This window comes from Rhinatrema bivittatum, chromosome 5, assembly GCF_901001135.1.
Source record: "Rhinatrema bivittatum chromosome 5, aRhiBiv1.1, whole genome shotgun sequence".
Lineage (NCBI taxonomy): Eukaryota > Metazoa > Chordata > Amphibia > Gymnophiona > Rhinatrematidae > Rhinatrema > Rhinatrema bivittatum.
Genome location: NC_042619.1, coordinates 19066866 through 19084831, shown reverse-complemented (window position 1 = coordinate 19084831; position 17966 = coordinate 19066866). Strand labels below are relative to the sequence as shown.

Below are 17966 nucleotides of genomic sequence, written 5' to 3'. Positions count from 1 at the left end.
CCCCCGCTAAACTCCTCCGCCACGGGGAGGAGGAGAAGGGAAGGCTTTCGGGGGTCTCCGTCTCCAGCTCCCTCTCCTCGCAGGGCGCAGCGGGGGTTGCTGCGGAGAGGAAAGGGTTAAACCCCCCCCCCCCCCGGCTGCAGGGCGCCGTGACTCCTCCGCTCCAGCCTGGGGGGGGGGGGGGGGGGGTAGGGCCCCTCATCCCCCCCCCCCCCCCCCGAGGAGCCGGCAGGGTGGCATTTCCGTGGCCATGTGTGGCGGCGGCGGGGGTGGGCGTGGGCCACGGAGGTCTTTGGGGGGCTTCCAAAAGGAGGGCGTCCGATGGGGAGGGGATCAGTGCCTGGGAGGCACTCGGGTCAGGCTAACCTCGGGATCGCCGCCTCCTCCCGTCCTCCCCGCCTGGAGATGGCTCCCGACCTGCGAGAGCTCTGCCTCGTCCTGGGCTTCTCGGCCCTTTTCCTCGCCTGGGAGACGGAAGGCAGAGCCCGCGCTCGTAAGTAGAGACTCTCACTCTCTCTCTCACTCACACTCACACATGAGGAAGAGCTCAGGGGAAAGGAAAGCCAGGGGTCTGCCTTCGCCTCACTGTCTGGAGAGATTTCGGAGGAAGGGGCAGTTTGGTAAAGGATATCGGGGATACATGGGGGGGGGGCGGGGGGGGAACGATGCCAAAGTCAGCCTGTGGTTTGCTTACTGCGCTCTGCAGTGCTTGCTTCCTTGGGCTGTGCCCTGGGGTTACAGGGATTCCCAATCGCAGTCATCGCAGGTGGATGATTTCATTAAATCTCGGTGAGGCCCCCCCCCGGGCTGTGTTTGCAGGGTTAAATCTTTGACACTTTGCGTGCAGCGGTCGTTGGTTTGTTGGGGCGGTGCAGAGTCACCCTGCTAAGGTGATGAGTGCTGGGCTGGCTGAACCAGGCTCCCTCAAGCGCTTATCATTCATTCAGCTGCACCTTTCCAAACAGGTTCACGCCCCCTGGAAATCTTTCTCTCTCCCCTTGGTGGAGGGCAGACCTCTCTCAGCAGGGGTGAGCTTGCTCTCTTGGGGCCAGGATCTTTCTGGCTGGTGTTTGAAGGTCGTGCTTCTTCTCCTGAATCTTTCACCCCGGTGCTGAGACCCAGCTGGCGGCAGATCTGGGAGCTGCTGCCCTCGGATCTGCAATCTTGGCAGGCTGCTCTTGGGGGGGGGGGTGTCTGCCGATTTGCCCCTGCTCATCCCGTGTTACCGGGAAGTCCGTGCTGGAGTGGATGGAAGCCACCAGTTCACCTTAGTATGCAACGTTTTTTCATTTACTGAAAAAAAAATGTAGAAACATCCACAAGTATAAAAAGGGTGGAAAGAATCAGTATTCAAGAATTGTTCCTTTTTGATTTAAAAACTGGGGTGGGGGAGGGGTGTCTTACCTTTTGACTTTCAAAAATCATGACAGGGCTACCACATTCGGAGTTTTGCTTTGGAAAACGGAAGTGCCTGCTGCCGGTCCGGGAGAAGCAGGGGCAGGGAGGAGGGAGGGTCCTGAATTCGGGTTCTGGGCACCTTGGGGTTTTTTTGCAAGATTCTGAGGTCGAGGTTCAGTCTGGAGCTACCTTCCTGGGCACCTTTCTGGTAGAGCCGGACATGGAGTGGGCAATGCAAACGTTTTTCCGTCTGAAAAATAATGTTACTTGGTTAAAAAAAAACAAAAACTGCCTTATTTCCAGAGGTAGCGGAGAGGGAAATAAAAGCAGAGGGTGCTGGCGTTTCCTTTGATTTTTACAGCTTCCTTGTAAAGGCCAAGGCCCTCTGAATAAGGCGAGGTTCCCCGGTTTCCGACCCAGACCGACTCCAGGCTTTTCTTCAGAATAGATCGATGCCTGTGTTAGGCTCACCCCGGATAGCCCCTTTATCTGCTTGGGCACCGAAAAGAAGAATTAAGTTCATGATCACCACTCTCTCTTCCTTTGCTTCACAAGCACAGGCACGTTTTCAGGCCTTCTTAATCTATACTGTTTTCCTGGACTTTAAATCTTTATTCCTTTTGCCTGTTTTCTGAACAGTTGTAAATCAAGTGCATCCCGGATGTAGTAATTTGATTAATAATATTAATAAGAAATAACATAGCAGGGAGGCAGGGCTCTGGGAAGGTGCGTGGGATCCTGCCCAAGAGGAGCGGGTTTTGGGGGTGAGCGCCTGGCTCTTCGTTGCCCCTTTCGCTCGGACACTGCCCCAGCCTTCCATCTTCTGCCCACCCTAGGCAGGCGCTGCTTTCTAACACCAGGAAAAGTTAAGGGGCAATGCAGAACGGTGCTTTAAGAATCTGCCCGATGAGAGGTGCAGGTCAAAATCAGGGCCAAAGTCTGAAGGCGCCCCCCCAAAAACCGCGACTTCCCCCTGCCGCTCTTTGATTTCCAGGGAGCAAAGCTCTCCCACCCCCCACCCCCTCTATTCCTCTGTCTGTGGGCACCGTAATCTTAAATCCAGCTCTGGTCACAAAATAATTGTCAGCGCTGCTGGCTGGAGCAGCCTCGGGTGTTTTTGAAAACCCCTGGAAGGGTTTTGTACTGCACAGCTGGTCTCTATGCCAGGTTGGCAAACTGGTTCAAGGCTTGGCACTGTGGGCACGCAGCTCTGGTCCTCACGATCTGGTATTCAGAATAACCACACTGTACCAGTTATTTTGATTCTTGGACCATAGGTGTGCAAACGTTTTAGGAATATTCTTTGTGGACAGCTTGAAAATCACCGCCTGTCGGCAGCCCTCGGGGACTGATTTTGGATCCTTGTATGGAGCGGCAGTCGAGATAGGCCATACGGTCTTTTTCTCCCATTACGTTTTTTTACAAGTAACTTTTTTTTTTTTGTTAAGGTCTCAGGCTCTCTATTCCATGTTTGCATTTCCTTGTCTGACATCCCAGTGCAGGAAATGTGAAGAGGGAGATGCTAGGTTAGTGGGGATCAAAATAAAACCTTTCCAGCAGCAAGATACCAGCTCTTGTAAGACTATAAGGCTTGTCATTCTGGGTCAGACCAAGGGTCCATCAAGCCCAGCGTCCTGTTTCCAACAGTGGCCAATCCAGGTCACAAGTACCTGGCGAGTACTCAGACATTAAAGAGATCCCATGCTACTGATGCCGGCAACTAGCAGCGGCTGTTCCCTATTGATCCGTAGCAGTTTATTGACTTCTCCTCCAGGAATTTATTGCAGAGAAGAAGAAGGTGACACTGGCGTGGTAGAAGTTTGTTTTTGTTTTGCTGGCCAGATCGCTGCCATTGGTGACCTCAGGATCAGAATGACTGAAAGGGAACTTCAGAAGTACCCAGGAATGTAATGGCCAAACAGCAGCAGGTCAGGAGTGCCCAGTTTGCTTTGGTTTGCAGAGCCGCAGCTCATCTCTGGCTGTCCCTTCGCTTCTTGGGTGCCTGGCGGATCCTCTGTGCTTATCCCAGGCTCTCCTGCATGCTGTGACTGTGTTTTTTGCTTCCATCACGTGAAAGCAAGCAAAAGCATGTACTTCGTATGATGGAGTCAGCTGGTCATCCTGTCTACAGTTTTGTTTGTTGACCTTTACCTGTAGGTATGTAAGTGGACAAACAGGGCAAAAATATATAACTTCCATCCATTAAAAAAAAAAAAAAAGTCCAGTTGAAATACAGAACCAACATACTATTGTGCACCATTAAAGTAACACTATTACAAAAAAATAAAAAAGGCATTATTATTAAACAAACTATCCTTATCTTTTCTCTAGTGGGGGGAAGTCTCTTCCTATTCATTGTGCTTCAAGGTAATCCAGGACCTGCCCTGACCCTGGTCTCTGCCTTCAATGAAAGGAGGTGGGAGGCTGAGGTACGATGGCCCCTTCGTTTGTTTCTCACTAGGGTACTCTTCCCAGTTTTGATCCCACGCCCTCTTCCAGCTAGCCCATCCATTGCTGCAGCAGTTCTCCAGCTGCGGTTCCCTCCAGAGGCCAGTCCAAATTTGCCCTCCAGTCAGCCAGCAGGTGTCACTGTTGAGCAGACATTATGCCCCTTTTTTTTTATTTTCAAAGGTGGAAAAAGACAGGGTTTCCCCAAACATGTCCTGATAAGAACCCCCGGGCTGTCAGGATTTTAGGATTTCCACAGTTTATTTCATTTCAAGATTTATAACCCGCACCCACCCCCAAAAGTTTGGGGTGGTGTACAATCAACGCACACATTAAAGCTTGTACAAAAACAGCATTCATATAAAACATAAAAGAAGTAGCAATTTCACAGAGAAAAAAAACTAAATTTTCAGTTAGACAATAAATATACTAAAAGGGTCAGAGAGAGACATATCAGGCAACGATGAATCATCTCTCGGTATTGACTGTTTCAAACAACAAACACAGGCAGCAGTCCAGAATAGATGGTATCGGGAATGTGGGGCTAGTCTGCTAAATCAGAAACATCAAGTGTCGAAAATTAGCATTTTCGACACTTGATGTATGAGCATAGCAAGTTTGAATTTCGCTCGCCGAGGAGCAGGGGAGCCAGAGTGGTGAAGCAAAGTACCGGGTGCAATGCGATCCCTTTCCCTGGCTCCTGTCAGTGCGCGGGGCAGCTGAATTGTGGACAATACGGAGGGCCGTCACGGAGTTTACAGGAAGACCAGCGTACAGAGAATTGAAATAATCCAAAGCAGGACACGTAAGGTCTTGTAGAACAGTGCAAAGGTCATCCGGATTCGGCAGTGGTTCCAATCGATAAAGCATTCGTAAAATTTTGCAAGCGCCGCAGTTGTTTGTAGATTTAAGTAGCAGAAACAAACTCGGAATTTGTAGGCCGAGATGACAGAGCTGGTATGAGAAACTGCATGTCGTCAGCATGGTTCTTACGATTTCACTCCCAGGCGGGCGGGCTGGCAAGCGTCTTACACAAGGGGGTTAAGTAAACATTAAAGAGGACGGCAGAAAGGCCCCGGGCCCTGCCGGACACCTGTGGTGACTGAATTCCAGGAGGAGGTGCTGGAAGCAGGCCTCACCTGCTGTGTCCGGTCAGTCGGGTAAGAGTTAAACCTTGACCAAAGTACATCGGAGATCCCAATGCTACACAGCCTAGAGAGCAGGGCTTGATGGCTTAGGTTTGTCCAACATCGCCACCCTAACATAGCTTATTCTGCTATCGAAGCCCCCGTCTGACTGCGCGTAGGCCGGATACTAGGAGGATTTCGGTGACGAAATGTTTGCGAAAGCCAAACTGCTGATGTCCCAGTACAGTCTGCCAATCGATAGAGTCCGTTAATCGATTAGGGATCAACTGTTTCAATTACCTTTGAAAGAAACGGAAGGCATCAGATGGGACGATAGTTCACCAGGGTCAGGGGGCCAGCCGATGGTTTTTTAAGGATCGGGTAAATTAAGGTTTGTTTCAAGGAATTTGTTAGCAAACCTTCAGTTAGGAAGATTTATAACTCTGGTGACATAATAAGCACTTCTTCTCGAATTGCTTTGGAATTACATAGTGGCACACGAATTTTAAAGGGCATGAGGAATTGTTCATATTGTTAATGATTTGAATGGCCAGGGGCGCGGATTGGCCTATCGGGGGATCGGTCGCTCCAGTCACGTGGTCAGCCGTGCACGGCCATGACAGAGCCGTGCTCGGCAGACCACGTGATGTGTCCTGGGCCGGCCTGGGCGGCGAATACCCGGGCCGGTCGTCCTCGGGAATCCGCCGCTGGGCAAAGCAACTGCATAACGCAGTAATCTTATCCGAGAAAAAGATGGCGAAGCCCTGACATTGAATGAATGGCACTTAAGGCACGGTTTGATCTATCCATTCTAGCTGAAGAAGGGCAAGTAAGATATTTCACTGTCCAAAATAGCTCACGTATATTATTACCTGGGGAATGAATCCCTGAGGGAATAATATGCTTTCTCGGCTTTGTTTACCATGGCCCTATAAGAATTCAAAGCTGATTGATAAGCTTATAGATGAATGGTGGTTTGTTGCGTGCGCCAATTGTGCTCTAGTCCAGCGAGTCTCAACCAGTGTGTCGCCAAGCACTGGCAGGTGGGTTGCGGTTCCCAGTGTCCCACTGCCCTGGTTGTGTTTCCCTTCTCCCTTCTTGCCTCCGCTGGCCAATGGGAAGCCTCCCCCCTTTTTCCTGCCCTCGCGGGGCAGTCGGAAACCTTCTTCCTGCCCTGGGAGAAGGAAGAAGGGAGGAAGCCTCCGATTGGCCAGTGGGGCAGAAAAGAAGGGGCATCCCATAACGAACAAGCCCAACCCCACAAGCAAGGCCACCACGGGAGTTCATCCCCTTGGCGGCGAAAAGGAAGCCCAATCCTGCTGAAGCAAGGCCACCATGGGAGCTCATTCCCGTGGCGACGAAAAAGAAGGCCCTCCAGAGTAAAGCCGCGGCACAACTGGAGCCCATCCCTGTGGTGAAGGAAGAAGAGGTTTGGCGGTGAGGCCTGGTGTATGCTTGTGTGAATGGAAGCCTGGGTGTGTGTGTTTGTGTGTGGGTGCGTGAATGGGAGCCTGGGTGTGGGTGCGTGAACGGGAGCCTGGGTGTGGGTATTTGTGTGTGTGTGTGCGTGAATGGGAGCCTGGGTGTGGGTATTTGTGTGCGTGAATGGGAGCCTGAGTGTGGGTATTTGTGTGTGCGTGAATGGGAGCCTGGGTGTGGGTATTTGTGTGCGTGAATGGGAGCCTGGGTGTGGGTATTTGTGTGTGTGTGCGTGAATGGGAGCCTGGGTGTGGGTGTTTGTGTGTGCGTGAATAGGAGCCTGGGTGTGGGTGTTTGTGTGCGTGAATGGGAGCCTGGGTGTGGGTGTTTGTGTGTGTGTGCGTGTGCGTGAATGGGAGCCTGAGTGTGGGTGTTTGTGTGTGTGTGCGTGAATGGGAGCCTGGGTGTGGGTGTTTGTGTGTGTGTGCGTGAATGGGAGCCTGGGTGTGGGTGTTTGTGTGTGCGTGAATGGGAGCCTGGGTGTGGGTGTTTGTGTGTGCGTGAATAGGAGCCTGGGTGTGGGTATTTGTGTGCGTGAATGGGAGCCTGGGTGTGGGTGTTTGTGTGTGTGTGTGCGTGTGCGTGAATGGGAGCCTGGGTGTGGGTGTTTGTGTGTGTGTGCGTGTGCGTGAATGGGAGCCTGAGTGTGGGTGTTTGTGTGTGTGCGCGTGAATGGGAGCCTGGGTGTGGGTGTTTGTGTGTGTGTGCGTGAATGGGAGCCTGGGTGTGGGTGTTTGTGTGTGTGTGCATGAATGGGAGCCTGGGTGTGGGTGTTTGTGTGTGTGTGTGCGTGAATGGGAGCCTGGGTGTGGGTGTTTGTGTGTGTGTGTGCGTGAATGGGAGCCTGGGTGTGGGTGTTTGTGTGTGTGTGTGCGTGAATGGGAGCCTGGGTGTGGGTGTTTGTGTGTGTGTGTGTGCGTGAATGGGAGCCTGGGTGTGGGTGTTTGTGTGTGTGTGTGTGCGTGAATGGGAGCCTGAGTGTGGGTGTGTGTGTGTGTGCGTGAATGGGAGCCTGGGTGTGGGTGTGTGTGTGTGTGTGCGTGAATGGGAGCCTGGGTGTGGGTGTTTGTGCGTGAATGGGAGCCTGGGTGTGGGTGTTTGTGTGTGTGTGTGAATGGGAGCCTGGGTGTGGGTGTTTGTGTGTGTGTGAATGGGAGCCTGGGTGTGGGTGTTTGTGTGTGTGTAAATGGGAGCCTGGGTGTGTGTGTGTGTAAATGGGAGCCTGGGTGTGGGTGTGTGTAAATGGGAGCCTGGGTGTGTTTGTGTGTGTGTGTGTAAATGGGAGCCTGGGTGTGGGTGTTTGGGTGTGTGTGTGTGTAAATGGGAGCCTGGGTGTTTGTGTGTGTGGGTGTGTAAATGGGAGCCTGGGTGTGTGTGTGTGTAAATGGGAGCCTGGGTGTGGTAGAATGGGAGCCTGGGTGCGTGAGAGCTTGTATGGGTGGTAGAATGGGAGCCTGGCTGCGAAAGTGAGAGCTTGTGTGTGTGGAAGAATGGGAGTGAAAGCATTTGTGTGTGATTGAGAGCTTGTATGTAAGTGAGAGAACGTGTGTGATTGAGAGAGAAACTGGTCAGGGAAATGATTGGTGTGTGTGTGCACGTGTGAGAGACAGGCTGGAAAGGGAGGTGACTGGTGTGTGAGTGAGAGAGACAGAGACTAGTTAGGGAGGTTACTGGTCTGAGTGGATAGAGACTGTGTGTGAGAGACCGGTTGGGTCCCTAAGGAAGAGGACTGTGAGGACAGAGCTTCAGCAGCACTGCTGCTTCTGGTGAGTGCTATTGGCCTGCAAGGGAAAGGAGTAGGAGAGTTGCTGGAGAGGGTAAGTAAAGGTAGCTTTTTAAGTTCATTTTTCTTGATTGTCTGCTTTTTTGAAATGTTTATGGATATTTGGACAATTTTAATCATTTTTATGAGTTTTTAATTGTTGGATGTTATTCTGTTCATCAGTTGTTTTGTAACATTTATTAGTATAGCTTTACATTTATTTCTGTGTGGGGATCTATAGAAGCTTGGCTTATTCTGTTTTCCTAATAGGAAGTGTATTAGTGTTTTGGGACTGGTTAAATATTTGTAGTGTTGCCTTTTCATTGGTAGGGTTGTTACTGTTTGAGTGTGTTCCATAATACAGGTGTAATTTTGTGCGGGTTAGTTTGTGTGCATTATTGCAAATCCTGAGAGCCTGTTAGGTGCTATATTTGTTTCCATTTCTCCAGGTTTGCACTGCATGCAGAGTGCTTGTTTTGGTTTTCCATTCCAATGTGTCTCCATATTTATAATTTGTGGTCTTTCTGTACTTGGTGAAGGTCAGTTCTGGGTGTGTGACCGAGGTGAGGTATTTTACCAGCATGTAGGCATTTGTATCAATCTTATTTGTTGTGTTTTTCTCAATAGGACATGCATTAGTGGTAAATTGCTATCTTTTCATAAGGAAAGCTATTTTTCCTGGTAGTAAAGGGAGTTTGTTTTGCTTTTACTAAGATGTCACCAGAACCAGAACATCTTTTTTGTATGGGGAGTTGTATGGGTAATGACCTAGTTCTGCTCTGCATCCATTGTCGGGAGTCGAGGGGGTTCCCGTGGGTGCAGAGTGCATGTTTACATTTAGCCCCGTGACGGCTCCATGTTCGGGTGTGTCCCGGCTGAAAAAAGGTTGAGAATCACTGCTGCGGCCTGTGTAACGTCCGCTTGGCATGCTTTAAAGCTTGAGGGAACCAAAGTGCTCTTTTCAGGCAGCGCATAGAAACTGGACTCGGGGTGGGGTCGGGGGCTAGTTTGTCCACTGCAGACTGGAGAGTCGAATGCCGTCTGTCAGCTGCTGGAATCAGTAAGGAGAGGCATCATAGATCGTCTCTAAGGTTCTCCAACTCAGTATGGCCATACGTAGACCCCAAGTGGTGACCAAAACTTTCGACTTTATGGTTAGTCGATAACATGACATTTTAAGGGATAAAAAATAATGATCAGACCATGATATGGTCTCCACCATATCAGATGAGGCATTACATGTGGAAAAAATATAGGATTAGGAAACATGAGGTCTAAGGTTATGACCATGTTTAAGGGCTGGAAAACCACTGATTTGCTCCCAACCCAAAGCAGACATTGCATCCAAGAAAATCTCACAAGGAGCTGACATCGGATGTTGACCAAGGTGTAAATTAAATTCTTCTAGTTTGAGAGCGGAACGTAATTCAAATCAGTTAATAATTCAATTAATGGAGGAGAATTATAAGCAAGTAGAGCAGGTGGACAATCGGTAAGGCAAATAGGAAACTAACAATAGCTCGTACGGAGCAGGGATATCAGACACTACTTATGATAGTTACAGGTGCCACGTGAAGGCAGCCAGTAGTTCTGCACCCTTTCTGATGTTGCGTGGCTGCGGAGTTACAGAATATTCCAGCGCACGAGTTTAAGTAGTACAGAGTCAGAATCTGTCAGCCAAGTTTCAGTGATGCAAAAATAATCTGGAGATTGGTCATGTAATAGGTCGTAGATGACAGGGAGCGCTTTTTTTTTTTGTGACAAATTGAGCATCCACCAATAATACAGTTCAGGTGGATAGGCAAGAGCTGAAGATACTGGCTGTATAGGTGCTGAATTTAGATTAGTAAATACTCAACCTGATTTACAATGAGGTACGTTAGATAGATTTCCATTCCTTCCATGGCCAAGGATAACGGGAATCTTAGATGAAGTCACAAGTTCAGTAAGGTCTTCCAATCTTTCCAGGGATTGATGGAAGAATGAATATGCATGAGATAATTTACATAATGAGCCTTTTATTGGCTGAAAAGTGATCTCCTAGGAGGAGATTGTACCAAACCTGAGGGGAGCGGGGGTTCTGGCCATACCCAACGTCTGTGTGTTGATCTCCATCCTTGATAACATACAGCATGAGAAATGGTAATTTTATGAAAAATGTGCTGCTTTGAGTAAAACGTCTACCTCCCCTCTCCCTGCAGTTGTGAAGAAGAGATCTAGCGAGGTCAAGATCTCACAACAGCTGTTCTGTCTTTCTTGGAGTCAGGATGGCAACAGACATTTGAATCTATTTATTTTCCACTTCAGATTACTGTCCTCTTGTCTTTTTCATTCATTCACCTCATTTAGGGCCAGATAGACACAAAATGGGCAGAATCTGACCCTGAAAGAAGAAGGACCGTACCATCCTATATTGCCAGAGGCCTCTAATACCCTAGTGGCATTCCTTCTAGTCCCAGCAAGGTCACCGATTCCTTTTCCAGATATAATAAGTGCCACGACTCCTGCCAGCTGCCTTCCCATGCTTGCAGTAGCCGAGACACCTTTCATAGATTGTCGGAAAGGGTGGACCTAGAGCAGTTAGACTTTTATTAGCTTCCCTTGCAGAATAAAAACACACGCTTCATGCGTGGGTTCGCAGCGCGGTAAGTGCCACTGAGGCTATGATCTAATACCGTAGCATCCCTGTCGCTGCACGTGTTTAAGAGCAGAATGGAGAGTGGGCAAACATCCCGGCCTGGTAGTGGGAGGGTGGATCCTGCCTGGAGGCTGGGGATAGTGTAAACAGCCTCTAGAAGTGCCTTGCTGAGGTTTCTGTAAACTGCCTGTGTACGATTTAGCTGGAGGGCATGGGGATCAAGCCAAAGATAAGATCAGATCAGGCTGTACTGATAATGTACCGCTCTGTACAGAGCTTTTGCATGCGTAGCCATTAATCAGTGGCTGTTCTGAAATAGCTCCAAATGTTCCTCCTTTATGACTGGAGTGCGGCCCGACTTCTTCACGCATCCTCTAACTGATGCGCACAGGGCTTTTAAAATTCGCCTTAGAGTGTGTTCTTTGCCCAGGAAACATGAGTTCAGTCTTATCTAGGGGGGCGACAGCTCGTGCCTTGATGATAACAAGGGATCCGCATTTGTGCTCACGGTTCGAGTGCACCGTTTTTGTGCGCTGAATTCTTTGTTACATCGGTAAAGTTGTGTGCACAAAAATGTGCACACAGCTGAGCGCACTCTGTTACATTGGAGCTGTGCAGCTTGCCTCCGTTCCCTCCGAGGCCGCTCCGAAATCGGAGCGACCTCGGAGGGAACTTTCTTTCCGGCGCCCCCGGCCCACCTGTATTTCAAAAGTTATGCCTGCCCGGGCCGGCTGCCGGCGTGCCATGTTCCGGTCCGGAGGCTGCAGCCACGCCCCCGGAACGCCTCCCGATGATGCGCCGGCCGTGAGACGCCCCCCCCCAGGAAAGCCCCGGGAACTTACGCTCACTGCCGAGCCTATGCAACATAGGCTCTGCACGCGCAGGGGTTGGAAGGGGCAGCTTTTCGGGGGTTACACGCGTATCTTATGCGCGTACCCCTTTGAAAATCTGCCCCAGTGTGTTCTGTTGGACAAGAACGATTCAAACCAACTGAGGGCAGTACCTGTAATGTCAGCAAGGTCAAGTGGGATAAGGTGGTGCCTTCCCCTTGATCAGCATTAAGATGAATCCCCTTTGTGATGTCTAGGAGGTTGGTTCCAGTTCTATGACCTTTCCTGACGCTGGATTGATGGGTGTGGAAGACATTCCCTTTTTCTAGGAAGTCCGCGAGTTGGCAGTGAACTACATTTTCTGCTAACTTAGGGGCCGATGCAGTAACGTTCGCGGAAAGTGGGCGCTGACTTTTCAGCGCCCGCTTTCTTAACGTACGCATGGTGCCCGCAAGGGGGGGCGCCATGCAATATGTAAATTAGGGGGGGCCCGCCATGCAATATGTAAATTAGGGGGTCGCACTAGGAAGGAGGCGCTAGGGTCGGTTGTGCGGCCTTAGCGCCTCCTTGCTAACGCGACCTGCCGCAGCTGCCGGTTATGAAGACCGAGGCCGGCAAACACGGCCTCGGTTTTCATAACCCGCTGTCTGCCAGATATGAAAATGGCCGGCATCGGTCATCATAACTCGGCAGTCTTCCGATTTATTTTATTTATTTATTGTTTTACTTTAAAAAAAGTACAGAAAAGCAGTTTTTTCTGTACTTTTTTTTTTTACCTGTGCTCAGCTATTAACGCCCGCTCCAGGCAGGCGTTAATAGCTGAGCGATAAATGTACGTCTGAAACGCACATTATCTTTTTGCATTCGGAGTGAATGAGATAGCGCTCATCACATGCATTTGCATGTGATGAGCGCTATCTCATTCACTCCGCGTCGGACGCGCGTTAAATAGGCATTAGGGGGTAGATTAGCGCCTATTTATCCTGTGTCCAACGGCTGAGCGCACTGTATTGCAGTGGCCCCTTAGAGAAGAAGGGGAGGCTGGAGACTGGCAATAGTGGTCAAGGATAGTGGAGACAGAGCCAGGTTATTTTAGGATAGGTTTGATTACCTCCTCTTTGAGAGGGACCCAGGAAGGAAACCTTGGAGAAGGAGGCTGTTTATTATGCTGGCTAGCTAGGGGGCCAGGATGAACCTTGGTGGGACTGGGCTGGGAGATTGGCTGAGACCCTGAAGGATGTCTTCCACCTCTTCAGGGCTGATGGTACTGAAGACAGCGAGTGTGCCGCTTCCTTGAAAGAGTTGCCGTGTTCCTGCAGGAGTGGGAGTAGGGGGCTCTGGTGAGGATGTGGAGAAAGGAGGGGCGGCAAAGGCCGAGAGAATTTCTAGGATTTTTTTTTCAGAGAAGAAATTTCCGGTCTTCTGCAGTAAGGTCTACCGTGGGGGTAGAAGAAGGGTATGGAGTGGGTTTGGAAAGCTTCTGTATTAGCTCAAACAGTTTGGATGGTTCATTGCGAGCTTTAGTTGCTCGGAGATGTCATCTTTCTTGGCTCATCGAATGGCTATCCTGTAAAGTTTTGCTTGCTCCTTGCAGTTTTGAAGGTTCGTGTCAAGAGTTGTGTTTCCTCCATGCATGTTCAAGTTGCCAAGAGTTTTGTTGGAGGGGGAGGAGCCCCTCGTGGACCCATGTTTCAAGTGTTTTGGTTTGAGTGGAGCTAGGGTACTGATGACTGTGGTGACTTGGTCTTTCCAGCATTTGCCTAGGGTCTCAGGTGAGCCAGTGGAAATGTTTTCAGCAGAAAACAATACCGATAGTGTCGCCCTAGTTGGTATATCATCAACTGAAGAGTGGAGGAGTAGATTAGTGGTTACTGCAGTGGGCTACAAATCCCACTGCCGCTCCTTGTGAGCTTGCGCAAATCACGTTACCCTCCATTGCCTCAGGTACAAACTTAGACTGTGAGCCCTGTGGGGACAGGGAAATACCCACAGTACCTTTTGAAGTGCCGAAAAGCAAGAAATAAAAAAACATAAATTAAGGCTCACTGAAAACAAGGTGTCCATCCCATCCTCATTCTCACTCACAGTTTTGTTTTTTTAAATCCAGGAACCTAGTAAATATTTGATAATGGAATTACTTTATCATCCAGATATGTATACAAGAGCTCGCTATTGTATTTCTTAAATAATTCTACTGGTGACTGTAATCTAGGAACCAGGAAGTTCAAAAAACGCAAGCTCATCCTTCTCTGAATATTTTCCAGTCTTTTTAGCTGAGAATGACACATTAAACTGGACTTTAATAAATGAGACACTCAAAGCTTGCAAAGAAGCCATCTGTGGGGGAGTCAACGTGGACACCGTAGACTTGAACTACATGAACGTCTAGCGTAGACTTAAGATTCTCCCATTGTATATAAGAAACTGAGAAGTAGTGTGGGTCCAGGTCTTATCCATTTTCACTATCATCTTCCACACATCAGTTGGAGGGATACTTCTAGAGCCACTATCCGCCCCAAGGCGAGAACTCGATAGCAGGAATTTGGGCTCCCTCACTGGAGATCACACACCTTCGGCCATTACTGCTGAAACAACAGTAAGGAAAGCAATAGAAATTCCTTGACATCCGTCCCAACATCACCTGCTCCGGCTAAGACCACCTTATCCAAGCTATGGGGCTGGCTTAAAGGCTGAGGTGGTAGAAGGCCCCAGCCTGGGCTCCAGGAGATACCCGAGGAGCCAGAAACCTCCCTATTCAAAGGCCCGGTGGGCAATCCTACTGGGCATTGTAAAGTCCATAGGACTTCTGATCTGATGGATTGCAGGAGAGCCAAAGTCAGGGGCTTGGCTTATCTTTTCCTTCCCATTGAGCCAAGTCAACTTTCTGTCAGCACTGACAAAGGGGCCCGCCCCTCCGACGCATGGCTTTGTCTGGGTGCTGGCAGCTGTGTGTGCCGCTAGGCCGGTTCTTGTGTAGACAGAAGGAGGGTGCCACTTGATGACACCCTGGGAGGGACTTAGCACCAGCATCACTAAGCACACCAAGCCTCCTTCCTTGCTCAAACAGCCCAGCCGATAGGCCTCCTCGTGATGGCCCCCGTGGGCCTTAATTTTAGAGACTAGGGGGGGGTCACTGCTGCACAACCACTAGGGCTGTCAGTGCTGCCTCCATGGCCTCCCCAGCCTTAGCTGGCTCGGAGAGTGGAGGCTGGGCCTGGCCTTTGAACCCCAGGCAGCACGCAGGGCTTAACACCGAGCTAGCCCACATCCCCCTCCTTTTTGCACAGGACTCCCTTGGCCCTAAAATACAGAAATGTACCCTGGCAAAAGGGGTAATCTATTCCGAGAGCTTCCTTTGGGAAGTACGGTAATCAGGTTATGCTAGCGGGTGGGTGGTGCAGAACCCCCCTTAAAAAAAAATTCAGGTCTAAGCTTTCGGCTGAAGAGGAAAGCTGAAGCGTGAGCTTTTCCCCGGAAGATGGAAAGAAGGTGGTTGAGACCTGGGAGAAAGGTGGGCCTTAAAACAACTTCTCTCCTGCCACGGAAGCAGGACGCTCTCCAGTCTGAAGTCCTGGTCATCTGCAGAAGGACTTCCTGGCGGCAAACGGTCCAACGAATGTTTGTACTTTCACCTAGAGAAGCCACCAACATGGCGTTTAAACTGGGAGAGGTCAGAACGTCCCTGGAGAACTGGATAAGTTGCCAGGTGGCAGCGCACATCTGGAACCCCTGGTTGCACGAGTCCCTGCGTGGACTTTGTCTGCTCTGAGCCCCTGGGAAGAATCCCTTGTAAGCCGAGAGCCTCACGAAATCAATAGCTGGGAAGATGTTTGCGCTCTAATGAAGGGAGAGATGTAACTAAACAACTGTCAGGGATTCGCCTACTGATTTGGTCTGATTCCTACGCTGACTTGCATGTACCAGTCTTATTGATCTATCTCATTGGAAGATCTGTAAATATTTGTCTTCAAGCAAAGAGACTTTGTGGTTTGTTTTTTTTCTTGGAAACCTACGCCTATTGTCCAGTATGTTAATCTGGCAAGCGAAAGGAAATGTTTGAGGAAGTCATTATTCATCAAAGGGTCTTGAAGGGATTTACAATTTCCACTGTAAACAAGAACATGTGTATATATGTGTGTGTGTGTGTGTGTGTGTATATATGTATATATATATAAAACCAATGAGCCGATGGCTACATTTAAATATCTGGTCAGGCAGCCTTCCCTGGCTGGACGCTCTAGAAGCATGGTTTGCATGGGGACTAAGCAGAGTGAACACTCACCTTCCGGGGATGAGAAACATTGCTTCACCTCTGGTTTATTTGTCTCCATTTCAAAACATTTACACTGAGAAATTCCCCGAGTGCTTTGAAACATGGCTCCAGATTTTCAGGACAGGTTGATCCAGTCCTGGTTTTACTCCCCTGCAAGCAAGTGTTTAGTCTTGATTTTTCTTAGGGAGTGTAATAGGTAAATCAGACTAAATCCCAGCATGCAGTGGGGTAAAACCAGGACTGGATCAACCTGTCCTGAAAATCTGGAGTCAGTTGGCAACCCTATCTGGAGCTCGCTGCATTGCTCTGGCCACCTTCAGGTCTTGCCTACAACGTTGTTCTTTTGCAAAGCATTATGCTAAAACCATGGATTATTTAGGGTCTCTACCTAGCTCTGGCTTCCAAGAAAGAGGTGGGTCTGTCTTGAATTTTTTTTTTCTTTTGACAGGAGATGGCAACCTTCATTCTCCCAAGGACACCATTCTTCTCAGATTTTCACGATATCTCTAATAAATGTCCGTGAGATAGATTGCATGCACATTGCTTCAACTGTATGTAGATCGATCTGGGCTATCCAGAAAATCCAAGTGGTGTCCATGAGGACTAGAGGTTGCCTACTCTGGGTTGGGTTTTTTTTCCCCCACATCCTGGTTCAAAGAATTCTGGGAGTTCTTAAACAAACTTTGAAACTAGCGCTAAAAAAAAAATCCAGGTGAACTCAGCTGCTCCTTGGGACCTGAAGGCAGGCAGTGCAGGGAGGACCGGATCTTCTCTTTCACACGCTCAGGGGGTGCTGACACCAGGTCATCAGGAGCAGCTTGATCCAGGCCTGGTTTTGCCCCGTTCCATGCAGGGACTCTCAGTTCTGCTTCAGCTCCCGCTGTGCCACGGAGTAAAACCCGGGACGGAATCAGCCACCGGGCCCGTTGGCGACCGTCTCGGCAGAGTTCAGAAGCCATTCAGTGAATGCCTGGCAGCTGAGAGTCGCCGGCCCTTGGTCACCGCACACGGGGGTGGGGGGAGTAACTGGGATTTGGCACTGCTCGCTCTCTCGTGAGAAGTGAACCTGTACTGGTTATGGAGAAAGCTCTGATCTTTTCAGGTTGTGATGCCTCTAAGGAACAAAATTAAAAAAAGGACCTGTGTGTGGGCTGGAAAGCTGTGGCACAGAGGTGAGGGCATGGAGCTGAGAGCCAAGTGCAAATCCCCCCCCCCCCGCTGACGCTCCTTGTGGCCTTGGGCACTTCCCGTTATCTCCTGCTACCTCCGGTACCCACTGTAAGCGCTTTGTAGGCAGGGACTTGCTGCCACCTGAATTCGTAGTCGTGCCTTGAGCGTTATTCAGAAAGTCGGGCTAAAAGAAGTGCAGATGCGCCGGATGAGGAATAATGGCTTCCGTTTACCAGGATACAGGACCGAGTCTCCTGCATTCTTCAGGCCCTGGCCGGTATTTTCTCTTCAAGGAGGGGGAGGGCGTGCACGCTTTCTATAATCCTGCCTGCCACGTGCCTCTTGACTTCCTGCCCCCACCCGATGCATTCTGGTACCTGTAGTGCGGATGGCAGCAGGAAGGCGGCAAATATCGCAATGCACTGGAATGTAAGTTTGTTTTTTGTTTTTGTTTTAAATCGGGCACAGCCCAAAGTCTCCCTCCAGAAACGAGCTCCCTCGGCAGTGCTGAAATCCTTCAAGAATCTCCAAACGGCAGCCGACTCCGCTCCTGCAAGACAACAAGCCTGTCTGATGCCACCAGAGTGACATTGAGGGCAGGATGGGGGTAGTAAAAGGATCCTTCCGTTTTGCCTGGCAAGCATTTGCTCTGAACAAGAAGTTGTAGACGTGTCCTGGGCCTTTCAGCTTATCCTAAGCAGATAAGGACAGAAGCTGCTGGCACATGGCACGTGCATGGTGCACCCAGAGAAAGCCTCCAGGTGTGGAGCGACAGGGACATCTGCTGGTGACTTTGAGGATGTGCAGTGCCCCGAGCCTTTGGACGGTGGAAGAGGGTGAA

At 49.9% G+C, this 17966-nt stretch overlaps 1 protein-coding gene across 6 annotated transcripts in view; it reads left to right on the top strand.

Moving 5' to 3' along the window:
* Positions 1-302: 302 nt before the first annotated feature.
* Positions 303-17966, top strand: part of CHRDL2 (chordin like 2) — a 76813-nt gene continuing 59149 nt past the window's right edge. For all 6 annotated transcript variants that reach the window (XM_029602088.1, XM_029602086.1, XM_029602085.1 and 3 more), the window contains exon 1: positions 303-493. In XM_029602088.1, the coding sequence (XP_029457948.1) occupies positions 322-493 (172 nt within the window). In that variant the 5' untranslated portion in view covers positions 303-321. The remainder of the gene's footprint in view (positions 494-17966) is intronic.